The following is a 20,011-nucleotide window of genomic DNA, read 5'->3' as shown; positions in this document are numbered from 1 at the left end:
ACGTGCTATTCCATTTTCATATTGTTATGTTACTACGGTATTACAGTTGGGGACAAAACATTTTACTAAGATTTGTTTACCAACTCACCTTGTGAAATGGTCTTCTTGTAGGTGACTTCACAAAAAAGTAAATAAAAATTTGATATTTCAGATCTGATTAAAATATTTTAGTAATGTTTGGTGTGTCAAGCAGGATTGTTAGTGAATATAGATTCATCTACAGTTGGCCAAACTATAGTTTTATGTGGAAATATTGAGTTCAGTATTTAAAAAACATTGAAATCTTAGTAATAACACTGTGAACTTATTGAGTAGAGAATTATTTGCATTTTAAATGTAACTCTACTCAACATTCTATCTTATCAGATATCTCCTTTCTATAACCCATTATTTCATTTTGTGGGATGAAAAGATAGGGCAAACTGAAAAGCTAGCACATTTTTATGATCTTTGAATTAGCTCAGTACAATAAATGCCTTAATATAAGATCCTTGTTATAAGAAGACATTAGCTGGGAATGTTAGATTTCTTGAGAGTGGTTTCTTTAAGTCTGTATTTTAAAAGTATGTACAAAAGATGAGACCAAAATGTGGTTCAGTGTAAGCTAAGCATTCATAATTTTTTGAAGCAAATGTTAGATACAAAACAGGACCTATTCATTTGCCACTAAATCTAACCAGATTACAATATTATAGCTCAGAATGGGAAGTGAATGCAAAGCATTTTGAATTCTTGTTTATATATAAAGTATAATGTGGTTCCTTTGGTTTTTAACTTAGCGAGAGTATTAGGTAGTGTTTCTTTAAGGATAAATCTGACAAAGCTCTAACTACTGGCCACCAGCTAAGAAGAGAACATGACTGAATCATGCTATTGCCAATTTTGAGTTCAATTCTGTTAAATTTAATCTAGATAGTTTTATACAGAATATCCAGTAAAATCTATTCAGAGATTCTCCAAACGTTGCCAAAATTCCAAATGAAATTACATTAAATATTGATGATAGGTACAGTACAGGAAAACTTGGCACATGGGACTAAAGATATTATATCTGGATATACATTTTAAAATAAATTCTGCAATGTAAAAATTTTATAATTTAAAAAGTATCATGATAATTATAACAATTATTTTATGTTGTACTATTATTCTATATTACTTTCTTCTAGCAACTTCTTACTGCTATTTTTTTTCCATTATGCTGATGCTGACTTTTGTTGCTTTCTATTTTTATAATAAAGAATATGTCTTGATTGTGGACTCAATATTGAAAAATTAAGTAATGTTCTCTTCAAATCAAGGACTTTCTGATGACTTCAGACACTCCATTAAATTTTCTTAGCAATAATATAGAAAAGATGTGCCGTTTTCTTTTTCTTAAGTTTTTTTTTAAATTTCAATTTCAAGTCTATAAGGACATATTAGTGATTTTTTAAAAATTTGAATGCTAATTAGGTCTGATACTGCAAAACTTCTGAATACCTAATGAATCAACTAGAAAGGGAAATGCCAGTTTTAATATATTTACAGTACAGTCATTCAGTTAGGAATATTTCCCTTTCACCATCATTTAGATAAATGCCACAGTCAGCTGACTATATGATGAGGTTTTAACCTTTAATTCTAAAAGAATTCAACAAGTATTAGTTCAACCACACAGAGAAACAGACTTATATTTCTGACAAGAATAAGCTTCAAAGAAGAAACAGTTTGGGTGAAATAATTTTATTACTATGATTCACTATCACAACTGTTAAATATTTATTTTTGTGAGCTATTTTACATGTATTACAGGTGCAGAAGGTGAATATTTTTATGCAATAACTCTTTCCTTTGATTTATTCCTGTTTGTAATTAGAAAATAACTAATGACAAAGTTATAAGCTACAGTATAACTGGATATTGTTGCATATGGTATTATTTTATATGTGATACCATATGATGCCTTTCTTTATCATTGAACACTGCATTTAATTTTAATCAAAATTCAACTGTATCATTATTTTACAAAGGTCTCTTTAATCAAATACAGTCCGCTCTTAAAAATTTCTTTGCAGCTGAAACAATTTTAAAAACTTGTACTTATTAGTACACTAAACAAAATTAAAGGTCAATGATGTGTTGAACAAGTTTTAATTTCTGCTTGAACAAGTTATATACAATACAAACAAGAAGATGCTAAATGTGGTAAAACTTGAATTCAGACAATTATAATAGTTATATTCACAGTAACTTCTGTGAGTTTCAGTTAAATAATACTTTTATACAAGTACACTATATTTGCAGCAGAGCTCAACTTTGTCAATATTAACCAACAAATATTTCTGCACATTCTCCTAAAATCAACACCTTCAGAGTTTTACATGAAGCAAGCGATAGCATTTAAACTGATAAAACAATTTACATTCAGCCTTTTGAACTGCAATATATCAAGTGGTATCATGCATTCCAATAACATTAAAATGAAATAAAAGCAAGCAATACAGTAGCAGAAGTGTGACTTCACTAAAATATAGTAAAACCTTTCAAATTACTTCACAGACACAGGGTTCGCACCTACAACTTAGCTCTTAAAAACATCTAAACTTGCAGTGTATTTTGACAGAAGTTGAAGCAGGCGAGAAATGTTTGTGACAAATAACCCCTACTTTTATAGTATTTAGGTATCTATAGCCAATTATTTTAATACATTAAAGTTTCCATTAATGCATAAATGCTACAGAATGCTGAAACGTCTGTCATCCAAACATATCTTCCAAAGGGAGAGAACCAATGGCAAATATTTTAGCTCAAATAGGTAGCTTTTTTTTTACTTTAAAGACAATTATATGCAGCAATACTTACTACTTCAACACAGTATGAAAAAAAAAACCTTGATGGGTACAGTTTAAAAGATCTTTCACTGACCTTGTTTCAGAAATGATTATGTTTTAAAGATGAACTGATATTTCATTAAGCTGATAATACTATGATCCTGAAAGTTATCTAGGATTAAGCTCCATTGAACAGCACAACACACAAACATATGCTCAATCACTTCAATTATTCAATCACTTCAATTATATTTTGAAGACGCAGACACACTTGTTCCAGTAGTATTAATTGGAAAGTATTAATAGGGAAGCGGGAGAAAACAACAGCATAGACTGGATTGTAAGTGACTGCACTTCCATTAGCTACAGACTTTGGAATACCATTCAACAAGGACCATATCATTGGGCATCCAAATTCTGGGCTGATCCTTCACTGCAGCTCATGCACTACTGAAGCAGGTAGCAAAGTCTCAAATCAAATACACAAAAAAGTAACAATGCCTCCTTTTGCAATCTGCATGAACTTCATACATGACAGCAGGTTCTGACTTTTATGCATTCAATGAATAGGCCAGGAAGGAACTCTTAGTTTCATCTTCCCTAGGGTTCTGACTCTGGCAACCTATCAATACTCCCAATTGTTTTCGCCAGTTCTGCCACATACTTCCAATCGTCAACGCAGTTTCTGGACTCCTTGTTCTCAGCAGCTCTATTTTTAATTAGATAAACAGGTCTTTTATTGATCATCTATTATTGATGATGGAGCATATTTACATATTTTCTATCAAAATCTTGTTTTAATTGTCACTGGACTTTTGGTGAAGAACTATTGCTTTGGTAAGAAACATTCTATTGAGGAAATTCTGCTTCTTATCATGGCTATAGCTTCACCCTTTGCAGTCTTAAAACAGTACTGATTGCAGCACTCAAAACAGAATTCTGAATTTGAACATTTACTTATGTATAAACTAAATAGAGCCTCTTTAACAAGAAAACTAGCAGGAATTATAAATATGCACTCCTAGATTTCTCAGAAAATTATAAAAATTTTCAGTCTAGAATTAGGCTACTCTAGTTACTCTATCAAGCAAACTTTACCTTAAAATGTAGTGCATGTCAAAATGAATGAATTCAAGTATTAACATAAAATTATTAACCATGGTAAAGCATGACCCTTAGTGTATTACTTGATAAAACACAGTCAAAGAACTAAACAATATTAAACATCAAAATTACCAATTCATAGAACTTTCCCCATCAATAAGCCAACTAGTATCAAGGGGGAAATGAAAAATCTTTATAGAAATCACAGTAAAAAAAATTAATCTGAAAGCAAATCTTAATTCAAATTAAAGTAGAAATAAATGCGGTCTGTGGCACGAGGGAGATAGTGTGCTTCCATGTTTTCATACACACACACACACACACACACACACACACACAAAAGGATCTTCAACTTTCCAAGATTTCCTCATAAATCAGATTTTGAATAATTACATATTAAAGAGAAGCTAAACCTGATATTAAAGGATAGAGGGACATAGCCATGTATCATCAGATTAGAATGAACTGTAAACCTAACAATCCCAAATTCTGATAAGGATTAAGTTGACAAGGAAATGAGAAGGCATTCTGACATGCAATCTCAGCTAAAAATATGCTAAGATGCTAAGACAAGGGCACATTAAGTCTTTTAAAGAAAGTCTGATTTCTATGTACCACTTTAAGCAAATACTGGTAGTTGTAAATTCTGAAACATTTGTTACATAATTGGAAATAGCATCTGCCATATATCTAACTGGTAGCTTTTCTGTAAAGCAGAGCTGTTTTTTTACTCCAACAACATCCCAACTGAGATAAGAAAAGTGGAAGACAAACAATCTGGATAGGGGCTTGCTTTTCATGAGTTTTTATGACAAGAAATTTAATAGACAGCAATTTGTCAAAGATTTAAAATCCCAACTCCTACAGAGAATTTGGTGAAATATAATGTGAAGAGAGAAAGAAGCAAGAAAGGCATGTAGTAGAAGCAGTCTACATAAAATGGAAAAGGCAAATAAAGCAGTCAGAACATTTTTTATCTAAGCTGATATTTGGATGGTCTGGTACATTTCCCACAATTCACAGCAAGAATGTGTAACATTGACATCTTTGTAAATAATTAAGTTGAGAAATGCTGCTCTTATTTTAATATTCAAGAGACTGCCTTCATTTTTCTCTCCATTTTTATTAGAATGTATTTTTTTCTGGGCAAAAATTTCCTGCCCTTTCTAGAGTTGAACAAATGGTTTGCTGAATCTTCAATTTTTGCTACAACCTGCACTATTAATTTTTAAACTTCTCATCTCAACTACATTAGTGGAGGTCCTATTTCACTACTGTTATTTTTTTCTGCATTTTCAAGACTGCTCATAATTTATTGAAAGCACACCAGTAACAAGCAATGTGTGCATGAAAAATTAACAAATATATGATATATGATTTCAACAAGTTAAAAATACCAGCAGATCGCGTGCAATTAAAGCACATAATATATTTATAAAGAAATTTCACCTGATAAACAGGTCATAGAATAACTTTTCAAATCTGTCAGATATCATATTTAATGTTATCTTAAATATCAACTTTGAATGGATGGAATATCTGCACATTAGAAATTTCTAAATGTATCTAAAAATTAACATGAATGTGTAATTGAATTAATGCAATTTTAGAGGCAGCCTTAATATACAGTACTTGGTAAGCCGCATTTGCAGAATAATAACAGTAATAAATAAATCTCTGATTAGCACAACAGTTTTTCCAAGATACAGATAAAAAAAATCCTGTGCTTATAGGAAATTTTACCTAAATGATATGTGCAAAAATGTATAATTATTTAGTATCAGAGAAAAGTTTCCTCAAAAGCAGCATCCAAATTGAGAAAAATAAGAATAAAGGAAATATATAAAAGCAATAGTAAGGTTATAGTCCAAGTGAAAAACTGTTATTAGTATACTAGTATAGATATGGGCTTGATTTTTACAAGCAAGAGCTATTAACCAGAACCAAGTACTTGTGCAGTCAGTTCCTGCTTCACTTTAATATATAGTAAACTATGTTGGTAATGTGAAATAACGGTTATACATGCACCCAAATCTGAGAGAACAAGTGAATGCAGCAAGGCAATCACTGAAAGAAGTGAAATTAAATAGATGCTAAGTCCTGAGAGAAGGATGTTTAACAGGGAAGGCTGAAGATCCTCAGTTCAAATTTCTTTAAAAGAAATTAAGGCACCTTTCCCACAAATACATTATATCACTCTATTTGGTTACTGTAATTTACACAAGTTATACCTACAGTGCGCTTCAGTCTAGCATTCCAACAAAACGTTTTTAAGGAGTAACAGGTTTAGATGAAGTTCATATCTGATCATATCAATTCACATAAATAAACAACTGATCTTTATGCTTACTGGCTCTCTTAAGCCACATCCAGTACACCTGCAGCTACCAGATGCCTTGAAAGCCAATCCAGTCCTTCATAAAGTCCCATGCCGCTTCGTGCATCACAACCTTGAATGTACCAGCTACGACCGCAGCAAAGTTTGTGGAGATTCAGTAATTCTGTGATTTCTTCTACTGAAAGTGCCCCTGGCACATCCTGTAAAGACAGCCCCATAGTATTAGTATGCAGACAGATAATAGTTTAAAAGTAAATGTTTTTAAGAATATGCTTTTTTTTAGTTTGGACATGTAGCACAATGGGGGGGATGCATTTAGGAGCAGCAGAGAAAAGACAGACCACAACTTTTATTATAAAAATATTGCTACGAATTTCATATAAGAAGAAATGCTTAGTCCAGCCAACCTGTAACTCTTGGAAGAGAGATAGCAACACCATAAATCATTTAAATTGTTTCTGTAGCTACATTCAAATTATGTGATTCTTCCTAAGGGAGAGTTCCTTCCAACCAACTTTCAACTAAGGATCCTGCTTTGAGTTCCAACCATTTGTAGAAATAAGTCGAAGAAATAAACTCAACGCAAGAAACCAGATACAGAAAACTACAAAGGGGTGGGCAAAAAAATAACTAGTGTTAGAAAGCAAAATTTATTTTTAGCTCTAGTAATTACAGGCTAATATAGGTTCATATCAGCCTTTAGCGTGGATTATTGATAATGTAACAAGTTAACACAAAGACCAGCACTCTGGAGGATTAACTTGGTATTCAGTGAAAGGACATAGGAAAGAGTTTCTTTTTTGTTTTGTCCTACCCAAGAATTATTTTGCTCTCAATCCATCTTCTGATGGACTGAAGAAAGAGAAAGAAGGAAAACAGAAAGTCATCCTCCTCACAGATGGCATCCCATTTAGCTATTCAAGTAAAGAAGGAATGGAAGACCGAGATTTGAATGAATGCAGCAGATAAAATAATTGTGGCAAAAAGATTATTATTTTTAATAAAATCATCTAATATTTTATTTTAATTGATTGTGTTCTTAAGGATTGTCATTTAAATTACAACAGTTTTTGATTTATTCTGTATTTCTCTCCTGTTTTGTACTGCCAAAATGAAAACAATGGAAATGAAACAGAGGAGAGAAAATAATAATGGGCTATATTACCTGCTTGTTAGCAAAGATCAGTAACAAGGCATCGCGCAGCTCCTTCTCTGTTAGCAGTTTGGCAAGTTCACTGTGTGCCTCACTGACTCTGTCTCTATGGCTGCTATCAATGACAAAGACCACGGCTACAGAAAAGAACAATTATGCAATTATATGTTATTAATTTGTTTCATCATACTAAAATTTTATTTTTTTTTAAGGTCAGGAGGAGGATTAAATTTTAAAATCAATTTGAAAGCTAGGGCTTAGTACAAATTTCCAAAGTGGCATCTACTTGAAGCAGACTCATATATTACACACAAAAAACACAGCCTCCTATGCAGCACCAGAAAACTTTAAAAATAGCTTTCAAGATTACACAGAAGAAAACTTTATTAGTTGAATAACCAGAAAACGGAATGCAAGGAAGGGGTTTTAATGACCTGCTTATCCAATCTAACAAAATTTGCTCCAAATAGGATATCACTAAGAAGAGGATGAAAGAATCAGTGAAAATATCTATTTTTCCCTATTCCACTGCGTGTGTGTGGCAATTGTAGCGACAGGAAGCTCTGCTGGATCCAGTTTAGCCATAGGAAGAAACTTCAATTCATGGAGAAGTAACCATGGATCAAACCCAATGTTTCAAGTGTTAAAGAAGGTCCTCATTTAACAACATTTGTTCAGTGACCAAATTTGCAATGGTGCTGAATGAATGGTAGTTATAACTGTTCCTCAAAGTTCTCAGTGTTCTGTGGTCACATGATCACAATTTACAACCTTCCCTGCCAGGTTCCTTTAAATAAAGTCAATGGGGAAACAGGCAGGAAGTAAGAAATGGTGATCACATGAGATCTTCATTTAAAAATCAACACAGTCTTTGCTTAACAACAGTAACCGGGACTGCTGGAACTGCCACAGCTAAAAAATATGGTCATTTTATGTCATGCTTTACAACTACATCACTTAACGATGGAAGTTACATACCCAGTTACTATTGTTAATCAAGGGCTACTTGTAATTGAAATTGTAATGTGGCTAATTGCAGTTTTATCATAGTGACAACATGTACTTCTATGGATTTTTGCATTATGCTATATATAGGACTGTTTATGAAAAGTACTATAATTAGTTCAGAAGATTGCAGCTCATCTGTTCACAGAAACATATGAAAGTGGTACTAAATTCCAACTTAATTCTCAAAACAATGCAAAATATTAACAATGACTTTCAAAGCCTTGAATGATATAAGATCAAGATATCAAGATAAGATCAAGAAGGACTATCTTCTTCCTCATGAAACTACCTCTCTGCCAAGATCATCTTTGGAGGCCCTTCTAGTATGTCCTGCATGATTAAGGACTAGAGAAAAGTCTTTCACTGATTGCATATAGGTTTTCAAAGTTCACTCCAAAGAACGTCTCTCTTACTTCCTCCCTCAAAAGTAAGTGAAAACTCTTCCTTCTAAGGAGGGTCTTTAGTTAGTATATCATCTTTATTAATTTTGTTGTTGCTGCTGTATTGTCTTTTATGGTTTCTGCTTTTCAGAGAAATTATTTTACTGTTATTTGCTATAAGTTGCATAGATTTCTGTGAAGGATATGTGGGATATAATTTTTTTACATTATCAATCCCATTATCATTTACAGACTTTTGCAAATCCTCCAGAAATTATAAGCAAATAAATATAAACATTATCTACATCTTAAATATTTATACTTTGAAGTTAAATGAATTTCCATGGGAGTTATTTTCACATTAACTACCAAAACCTTTGTATGAGAGATACAATTATATTTAAAGTAATTAAGTCACAAAGCATTGTATTCTTACCTTGTGTATTGAGGTAATAATGTTTCCATAAAGGCCTCAGTTTATGTTTGCCACCTACATCCCAAATAGTGAATTTCAGGTTTTTATATTCTACTGTCTCAACATTAAAACCTAAGGGAATAAAAGAAATTTCATTACATATTCCTAACAAAACATACCCAAGAAAATCACAATTTTTAAAATCTCTTGTCACTTACCTATGGTTGGAATGGGTTGCATGAACTCATCTTGTTTTAGTTTAAATAAAATAGTAGTTTTGCCTGCTCCATCTAATCCAAGGGTCACCACTCTAATCTCCATTTTTGGTCCAATGTGTACTCTGTTGTCCTGCAGTAGAGAAAAAAGAGGTTTGCTCATTTTAGAAGCTAACATTCAAAGGCATTCTTACATGCTATCCAAACGTCTTATCCCTTTTGTTATAGAAGTCAGGAACTGAGAAAGTAGTTTAAATAGCTTGTCAACATCCTCAGGCCTTAACAACTTGATGTTTCATAAGCACCATTGACCAGTATTTTACAAATCTCTAATTTTGGAAATACACTGAGGTGTGGTGCCCATATTGTGGTAGATAGGAACAATTTTTAAAATAACTGCATAATCATCTTCGTTAGAGAAAGGAAATACAACTGTGGTAGTGGTGGGGGTGAGTGTGTGTGTGTGTGTGTGTGTGTGTGTATGTATGTTTGGTTAGATAGATAGATAGATAGATAGATAGATAGATAGATAGATAGATAGATAGATAGACAGATGTAGAGGTAGAGATATAGATATAGATATAGATAAATATAGATATATATAGTTATGCATGTAAGCAATTATTAAGTAGGGGCTAGAGTACAACATTCTTAAAACCCACTTGAGTGTGGAATTTTGTATGCACTTATACCAAGAGAGAAATAACTGGGCATTTATGTGCATGATCCTGACTACAATTGCCTTTCCCTTCAGACCTGTCCTGAAGAATTCTCCAGCTACCACCAAATCTTCCATCCAAAAGGCCATCTATCCTGAACTTGTAACATAATGTTACAAAGATTATTTGTAAAAGGTGATTAATGTTGAAGATTCCATATTTGATATATTACAACACCGGGAATCCAACTAATGTTTTGCTTTCCTAGTAATAGTTTAAATAGATAGGTCAATGCCTATTAAAATTCATGAATATACCCACTGTCAGGCCTGCAAATGAAAAGCTGCAGTCTTTCATTAGCAGATAACAGTTCAACCAAATACAGCTTGCAAACTACTTGGCTCGTGGAGGGCGACAATCAATATGTTCTTTGTTCCATCTGGGATAGAACATAAACAGAAGGAATGAATGGAACTCAACGTTCCAGGTTCCACTTTTAGCTACAGATCATGGACCAAATTAACCTTTTAATTGCAGTTTTCATCTTATCCCAAACAGATTTTTGTACCATACCGCAGACTATTTCAAAGTTGCCTAAGCTGTTAGTGAGCGAAGAATAAGAACCAAACTTATGTTCTGAATCTTTAACCTAGAGATTAAAAGAACTATACCTTTGTAAAAGTAACTGGAATGCTAGCATCAAGTTGAATGTGGTCTGCAAGCTCTGTGAATTGTTGTTGTTGTTTCTGCAATGTTTCTAAAAGCCTTGTAATCTCTTGTTTAGCCAAAACAACTCTACAGTCATCCTAAAAAGGGAAGCTAAATTTAGTGTAATAAGCACAGAATTATCTAAATATTAGCGTTCTCAACATATAACAGAATGGGAAATTGTTCCAAGATGGGTGAATTCACAGTCCTTGCACAGTACCTTTTTTTGGCCCGCAGGCCCTCAAATAATTTTGCCCACATTTGGCAATAGAATGGTTGAATTTCAGTTGCATTCCTATCCCAATCCCATCTAAAATAAGTGAAAATCTCATTTTTGCTCATTCTGGTAAGGAATTGATGGTGAAGGAGGAGAAGGGAAAATAATTAGAACAGGTGGTTTACAATACAATTGAAATGATATTCAGTAACACTGCAAATTAGGATATTAATCATTAAAAAAAAAAAACCAACAGGAACAGCAATAAAAATGCAATCCAGTGCTAAAGCCAAATTAATAACAACCACAAACACATTTCAAAAGCCCAACAAAAGAATTCTGACTTCACAGCCTTACATAAAAATTCCAAGTTAAATGCTGATTAAATCTCTGGTGGGATGGTATTGAACAAGATACCTCCACAGAAAAACACGGCTTCTGGGCCCATACTATTCTCACTTTCCCCATGCTGGTTGGTAGTTCTTTCTCCCTTCTTTCCATATATCACCAAAGTCATATAACTCACAGCTATGCTTATTAATTTTGAGATTATATTTGATTGTTATTGCTGTTGTATATATACATTTTTTCTGATGGATTAGTGTAACAAAGTAAAAAAAGATCTGTAAAAAGATTCCAAAACTTGTTAAGAAAAGCACATTAAAAAGATGGAAGAACGAATAGAATTTAAACCGGAATTGTTTCTATTGGGAATAGTTAAACGGAATTATAGAAAGAAGATTAAATATATTTCATTACACATTCTGACAGCTTCAAGAATAATATACGCACAATGTTGGAAACAAAATAATTTGCCTATTTTAATTGACATTAAAACTTAAAGAAAGAAGAGTTGGAGTATTATGAAATTTGGGACAATTGGTATAATTGGCTGAATAATAGAAATAAAGATAAAAGTAAATGATTGTATATAAAGATGTAGCAATGCAGATATTTGTACGAGATTGATGTGTAGAATAATTTGTATAATAATGACACAATACTGTTAAAGTCAAGATTAATGTGTGTTAAAGTTGAAAAAGAACAATAAAAATCATTTAAAAAAATGAAACTTCAATGCTAGCAGATTTAGATTAAAATTATTTTGAAACAGAAATAAATACAACTGTTTCATAACACATGAATATAAAAAACTACAAAGACAGTACATTATTCATAAAAACTTTTGTCTCTGAAAGATCAGAGCAGCCCCCTATTGGAAACAAGAAAACAAGTTATGTTTTATTCAGTTGAAAGAATGCAAGCAAATTGCTCGTCAATACTCAAAACGTTTTTAACTAATTTCTAAAAGTTTAAACAGAAAACAAAATCAGTCAATTTTAGTTTACTTTTATACATTTTGGACACAATGGTATTTAAATTTTGTTTAATAATTACATGTTTTAATAATCAAGTTTAATATCCTTCATAAACACTTTTACCCAGTGGAATCCACAAAGAGGCATTTGACATGTGTGTAATGAGGTTGTCACACAAATACCACAACCTATGTATTTGCATCCAAAATCACTATCCTGTACTGCAGATGCTGAAGCTTATACCTCGAAGTCAGGTCTAATATGTTTTCTTAGATATATCACTTCAGAAGTAGGGTCTCAAACATTTTAATAAAAAAATAAACCTTGACTAAAACTCAAGTTTTAATTTGAACTTAACTTCAATCAGTTGCTTATGACATTTTTGTTATGCTTTTTGTCTGGAGGATCCTGTCACCCACTGCTATTTATTTTCAGTAAAGCCAACTTATAATTCAATAACAAAATCTGTAACAAAATGAATGCAATTTGTCCAATATTTATTATTTACAAATTGTACAATATTGGTATCTTGAGAGTTGGCATTTCAAGATATATATAACCATATGTGTCCAATATTGATTTTGGTTATAGTATTGATTCCCTACCTGCTGTAAAGTCTTTTCACAGTGAAGACATGCTGTTGAAACTTGTGATAACAGGATAGTCATATCTTCTTGCTGTTGCCTAAGCCAGATCAATTTTTCTCGCACATGTGCATCTACCACACTAAGTGCCATTTCTTCTTGGCGGCAAAGAGTCTCGTGAAGATCAGAAAAATAGGCTCTGATACATGACCGAGCATTCTCTGCTGTGCCTGGAACCTGAAGTGAGATTATAAAATCAAACAGAGAGGTTTCAGAGGCACTACGATTATACTAGAGCACTTTTTGTCTTGAATAATATTTCTCTCTGGTGTAAGTTCAACCATATACATCATCATTTGCTACAAAGAGTATTCATTTTTAATATGTGACCATCCTGCATTATTTGGAGGAAAAAATGAAAGACTAAGAGCAGCAGATTTTTAGTATTACTGTACAAAAAAATAAAAATGCATGACGTTCACATTTCACGATATATTGTATCTCCAATGTTTAAAATGCTGAAAACATTCAGAATGAAATCAGAAAACCAAAAAATTAGTTTTCTGCCATTCATTTGCACAAAAAGTTTTTTAAAGTTTGTTTAAAAAAATGAATGAAAATCCCAAAGTGCCTTTGCCCTAGTTTTAAAGTTCTCTGCATCCCAGAAGTTTTTAAATTATGTTTTCAAATTCTCCAAAATCAATTATCTCTTTAATGCTCTTGACATCTGTTTTATTCTACAGATAAAAGTTCCTGTAAAAACTTTATCAACTTTTTAGATGTTCTTGGTGTTAATTTATTTATTGGGAGGGGGCACAAAAAAGTCCATAAATCATGTAACTACCGTAGCATGTGACATATCGGCACTTCAAAAGAAATCTAAAATTAGGAAATGAATTTATAATAAAGATTATGCATAAATTGAAGTACCTACAAATTGCTTACATGTTCTGTATGGGTCATTCCTATACCATCCTCGAAGAGCTGTTCTCCTCCCTCTATTTGTTGTACAATTCCATCTAGTTTCCGAGAATAATCTGAGATTTCTTCTGTAAAAGTTCTTATACAGTGAGCCATATCTAAAATGGAAGCACGGATCTGATTTGCTTCTGGTTCCAAAATACTGTGCTAAAAGAAAAACAAACAAAGCAATGAACATCCTTTCCTGATTTTTTTCTGATCTGCATTCCATTTGTCACCCATTATAAAATTGGAAACAGAATGTGCAACAGATATGGGAAAGCATACTTTCCAAATTCTTTAACAGCATTAGCTATTATAGGAGTCTGTATATTTTGTTTAATAATATTCTGTATTTGGGTGTTTTTGTTCTCCCCTTGTGTTGTAATTACGTTTTGGGGGGGGTATGGGGCACACTGTGAAGCGCAGGAGGAGCTGCATATGTTCTGCTCTAGATTATGAAGGATGAAGAGAGAGGGGCTTAGAATGGAACAGCCATGGACATTTCAAGCTACCACCCAACTGGCTTTCCCAAATGACTGCATTGGGAAAATACCTTCTGTGGTGTTTTTTTTCTTCTTCTGTATTTCCCAATTCAATCTTTTGTTGTTTTCTCCCCCCACAACAAATTTGGTCCCATTTTATTGAGTTTTTGGAGTGTGATCCTATCAACAGACACAAAGAATCTCAAGGCCTTTGTCATAAATTATTTCCCATTGGATTGAAAATAATAAAAAAGGAGATGGCAAGTTTAAAGAATAAATCTCCTTTTTAAAAGGTTTTCTGATTTTGATTGAAGCTTAAAAAAGGACTATTTTATACAGATTGGTCGCTTCTAAAATATTACAGAGAGTAACAAGATAAGCATTGTATACAAACAGCATTTCTAATAACATTACAAACACTCATGCATATGCATCTTACCATACTACTGCAAACAAGCAACTTTAAAGTGATGTTATTGGAATGCATATACATATGACCCACTCAGTCATGTATTAAGAGCCGTGGTGGCGCAGTGGTTAGAATGCAGTACTGCAGGCTACTTCTGCTGACTGCCGGCTGCCAGCAGTTAGATTCTCATTGGCTCAAGGTTGACTCAGCCTTCCATTCTTCCATAGTTGGTAAAATGAGGAGCCGCATTGTTGGGGGCAATATGCTGACTCTGTAAACTGCTTAGAGAGGGCTGTAAAGCACTGTGAACTGGTATATACGTCTAAGTGCTATTGCTATCGCTATTAATACAGATGGAAATCAAGAATGAAACCTACTTTATGACCCTGGTGTTTTCCGTATTCTTTGCACACACAACACATAAGAGGATTGGCCTGACAACCTTCTTCCAAGCACACAAATTCAATGGCATGCACTTGGTGCTGAGAACACATCGTCTTTTCATGTGGCTTATCAGCAAGGGGCACACGTCTGTGTTTTGCTAGTGTCTTTGTAGAATGTGTAAGGTGGGAGCAGTCTGTACACAGGTGAGTAGCACAAACAGTGCAGTACACAGAAGCCAGATGAGTGTCATCTTCATCACATCGGATGATGCACTAAAAATAAAGAAAAAACAGCAATTAAAAAAAAATCTAAATGTTTATATCTTAAGTATTTTGAGATGAATCCCTACAAATATAGTTAAGACAATTCAGGCCATTTCCCCCCAAAAAAACTTTCTTAAAGATCTTTATCAGATTTATTATATAGAGAGAGATACTAAAAAGAAAGAAACTAAAGACCATTATTAAAAAAATCTTGTCCTTCCTTCTCACCAATCTAGCTGTTCTAATGACCAAATAAGAGTAAAGCAATGGCCCTCAACTTTTTGGGCACCAGGGACTGGTCCATGAAGAGAAGTTTTTTCTCAGACTAGAGGGGGCTTGGTTTCATGTGCTGCCTGCATCCCACAGATAGGGCTTTGCTTGTTTGCATGGCCCAGTTTTTGGCATGCTGCAGCCCAGTGCCACTCCACAGCCCAGGGATTGGGGACCCTTGAAGTAGAGCACCTGATATTAATTTTAAGAAAAATGAGCAGGATTGCCTTGTTTAGAAAATGTGGCTCAAAAGCCATTTATCCAATTAAAACAGGGTAAAGAACTTATGATCATCCACATTTTGTTGAACTATAATTCTCAGAATTTCTGACCACTGGTGGTGCTGGGTAGGGCTGCTAGAGTAATAACTAAGAAATGTGGAGAGCCACAATCCTATTCAAAGGTGCTTTGCAGTATTTTCAAATAATTCTGGAAATGAAATTAGAAGCAAAAATGGCTGATATTTAATGGGTGCAAGATAGTCACATTTTCTGGCAGGTGCATTTTGCATCAACCAGCATTTCTGAGATAGATTCGAGGCAGCTCAATCAAAATACATTACAACAATCCATTTTAAGGTAATATAGCTAAAGAATAACTTACTGCAATTATGTTTTAATACTTTTAAATTGGGCGTCCACTAGAACATTACCTTTGCCTAATATAAGGCATTCCTTGTAAACTTTCCAAAGATTGTATTTCAACTTAGCCACAAATACTTTTTGACCTACAGCCACTTCCTCACATTCTTTATGCACACAGGTTTTACACCCTCATACACCTTTCTTAAACTGCACCTCTTATGCCCCCTTTCATGCCCCCTCCCTGACACAAGTCCCTTGCGTACCCCTTGGATCCACACATACTCTCCCCACAAATCCTGGCCTCCTCCCTCATCCTGTAGCAGCTACTTACCTGCCTGCAAGCCTAAGATTTTCAATTTCCTGCAGGCTTCCTCACTGACTTTGGTTGTGGGGAGTTGCCTCAGCTAATGACTATGGGATTTGGCTAATGATGGCAATTGGGACTGCAATGATTGCCATCACTTAGCAATGCAGTTGCACTTTACAACATTGCTTGGTGACAGAAATTCCAGTTGCAATTGCCATTGTAAGTCAGGGGCTATCTACAGATGATTAGCAACATCAAATAGCCATTTCTGAATTCCTAACAATTTAAATTGACATGGGAATTGTAAAGTAGATGATACAGTAGTTATTGTGTACCTTTTAGGATGAGCTATTAATAGAAAAAGAAGCAGCAAGCAAGAATATTTTGGTCACATTAGACAAAGGCTTGAGAATCCAATAACAAAGCAGAAGGAAAGAGAAAAAGAAGATGACAAACAGTCACATGAATGGGTTCAATTATAGTGGTGTTGGGTGAACTATTGAAAGGTCAGGTTGGGAGGGATCCACCTGAAAAAACTCTATGTGTTGACTAGGACTGATATCAATGTGATTGCACATAATCAAGCAACCAACAAAACAATTAATTAAATAAATCAAGGTATCTGAATATACTCCTCTGAATGTGACAATAAAATAAAATGAATTATTATTACCTCTCCAGATAGGCCAATTGTTTCTTCAATCATTCCACACTGACCACCCAATCCATTCTGCAATCGCTCCAGGAGTTCCAACAAAGCAAAGTTTTTTTTCAATCCCCATACACCAGAATCACCTATTTGGGGAAAAGGGCAGAAAATCACCACATGTTGTCATTGAAATACAGCCCTGTATTTTTATTTATTTAATCACTTTACATGGTCATCAATCCTGTAATAGCAACTCTAGTTGGCTATCGTTGGTTTTAAAACTCAATACAAAAGAACAATAATACAAATGGCAACTGAGGATAACACAAATTATTAATAAATTCATGTCAATCTCATTAACCTCCAGAACCTCATGCTCAGAAAAAAAGTTATTTATAGCATGATTTCTTTCCTTCTACATTAATCATCCAATTAATGACAGATGCAGGATAAATTTTATCTATAGAAATGATATTGAAAGTAGATTTGCAACTGCAGGCCAAGAGAATTATCAGAAAAGAATGTTTCACTGCATCTGCAAATAAAACTGGTGGAGGCTTTAAAATTTTAAAAGCAAATACAAATGACAAATCAAGAGAAAGACCTGGATATATTTTTCTAGCATTGCTGGCTGAGAAATTTTTGGAGTTGAAGTCCACACTTCTTAAAATTATTAAGGTTGGGAAACACTTCTCCAGAAAGAGTTCAGACCAGTTTTCTTAGGAACCTATTCCAAATCCCCTCTTTGTTTCAAATACAATTCTTTCCCATCAACCAGCATCAGCAGTAGTGAAATCAATGTTTCAACACATATTTTCCCATCCTGAACCAAAATATCCTTTGTTAGTCTTGTAGGCATCTTTTAATTCGTACTATAACTCTGATTCATTCTGATCCAAACAATAAGATGAAGCTCCTTGGATTTTCATTGCACATGCAATACAAGTAGTCTTCATCTTACAATTAATTTCACAGGTACTTGGGTCAGCAGTCACACAGCTGGTTTTTATGGCTAATATATAAATACACTTACACATGAATATATATAATCTGAATAAAATAGTTACATTCAATTTCCACTTACTAAACAGCGAAATCTTAACTATGTATCAAGGTTTAAAAATACCTTACCTAGTTCAGTAACTTGTCGATCAAAAGGACACCGAACTGCTCTGCCATGGAGAGGAAGTCGAGTAAGACAGTCATGACAGACAGTATGACCACATAAAAGAAGTCTGGGAACTTTGTCTCCTTGCAATGAAAATACATCTTCACAGACTCCGCATTCCAAAACCTATAATTAACAGAGGAGAATTGGATATAATTAAATGGATGAAAAAAAGTTCCATTTTGAATGATTAAGGATATCTATGTGGTTTAAACTGATGCAATTAAGAGTGGAAAATGAAGACATCACCAATTTCCTCTTTGTTTAGATGACAGAATTCAATCTCAACCTGCAACAACTATTCTGTACACCAATCAGTTTACACCCACATCCTAAAGCGTATCAGATCAACAGATTTGGTTCAACTGTTTTTTCATATATATAATATATAATATATAATATATAATATATAATATATAATATATAATATAATATAATATAATATAATATAATATAATATAATATAATATAATATAATATAATATAATATAATATAATATAATATATATATATATATGTGTGTGTGTGTGTGTGTGTATAAATAAATAAAAACTACTGCCTTCTGGAGTGGAATAATATTTAGGTTTTAAAGATTGTTATTCTACAAAGAGAAAAACCTCAATTTACTAAGGGGATTTCCTCTCTTCATATATTTATAGTTCTAATAACTTGACATGAGGACTATATTTACTACATTTGTGAGGGGAAAGACTTTTTCAAAAATTACATGCCAAGAATAATTCAATCTGAAAAGTGCTGATTGTGTTACTGTCTCTATCACTACATCTTCCTGAAGTGTTTCACTCATTTAAATTGTATCCAATATGTCATCCTGAAAGGACAGGATCCCCTCCCTGGGGGGCAAGAATACTCATCCTTTTTCCTTATTCAGTCTATGAAGAAAATATGAAGAAGCTTCTTGGGTAAGAAGCAAAATGCCTTCTTCCTCAAGGAAAAAAAACATAGTCCAGTTAGTTGCCTTTTGAAAAAGCACCTTTGAGACAGCCGTGACCTGAATGGTTGAGAATCTCCATAAGGCATATGAGGAAAATATACATATAAAAATATCCGTGGGAGATTCTATTACTGTAAAGAATTAGTTTTCTCAGGATGTGAGATAAAACTGATCTGAATTAATCTGATTTGATGGCATAGGCAAGGCGGGGCGTTATCCTACCCCCTTTTGCTCCCACACCGCCTACAAGAATCTACCCAGAGAAATTCCAGTGATTCTCGGGGGATGCTAAGAGAAGAAAGCGAGAAGCGCCAGCGGGGTAAAAGGTCGGATCCTCTCGGTTTTCCGTCGCTCGATCCCTGCAGAAGCCAAAATCGAGGACCCGCCCTCTCAGGTTCACTTTCCTCACCTTCACAACAGGCCCCGCCGGACTCCGGCTGTGCCTGTTCCCGGCATCCATCCCAGCGCCAGACCCGATTTTGTTTACACTTAGTGTTGCCATCTTGGACAAGGAAGGAGAACGTCCGAGTGAAAGTGGACTCCACTAGGGAAACCTACAGCGGACGTCCCCCTGGAGACGGAGGAGGGGTAGGAATGCGCGAGAAACGTCACTAAAGAGAGCCGGAGGCGGGCCTACTATAGAGACGTAAAAAGGAGGTGGGGG

At 34.0% G+C, this 20,011-nt stretch overlaps 1 protein-coding gene across 1 annotated transcript; it reads right to left on the bottom strand.

Moving 5' to 3' along the window:
* Positions 1 to 1,709: 1,709 nt before the first annotated feature.
* Positions 1,710 to 19,886, bottom strand: TRIM23 (tripartite motif containing 23). The gene is made up of 12 exons (XM_087958360.1): positions 19,757 to 19,886; positions 18,356 to 18,518; positions 17,249 to 17,370; positions 15,145 to 15,423; positions 13,859 to 14,041; positions 12,935 to 13,150; positions 10,757 to 10,891; positions 9,430 to 9,559; positions 9,233 to 9,343; positions 7,421 to 7,545; positions 6,268 to 6,455; positions 1,710 to 3,522 (listed from the first exon to the last, which is right to left on the bottom strand). Exons 1-11 carry the CDS (start codon positions 19,847 to 19,849, stop codon positions 6,276 to 6,278), a joined length of 1,737 nt encoding a protein of 578 aa, XP_087814486.1. The 5' UTR covers positions 19,850 to 19,886; the 3' UTR covers positions 1,710 to 3,522; positions 6,268 to 6,275.
* Positions 19,887 to 20,011: the final 125 nt, after the last annotated feature.

This window comes from Notechis scutatus, chromosome 2, assembly GCF_049901735.1.
Source record: "Notechis scutatus isolate UNSWTSFEM ecotype Mainland chromosome 2, rNotScu1.2, whole genome shotgun sequence".
NCBI lineage: Eukaryota > Metazoa > Chordata > Lepidosauria > Squamata > Elapidae > Notechis > Notechis scutatus.
This window is presented reverse-complemented; position numbering and strand designations above follow the sequence as displayed.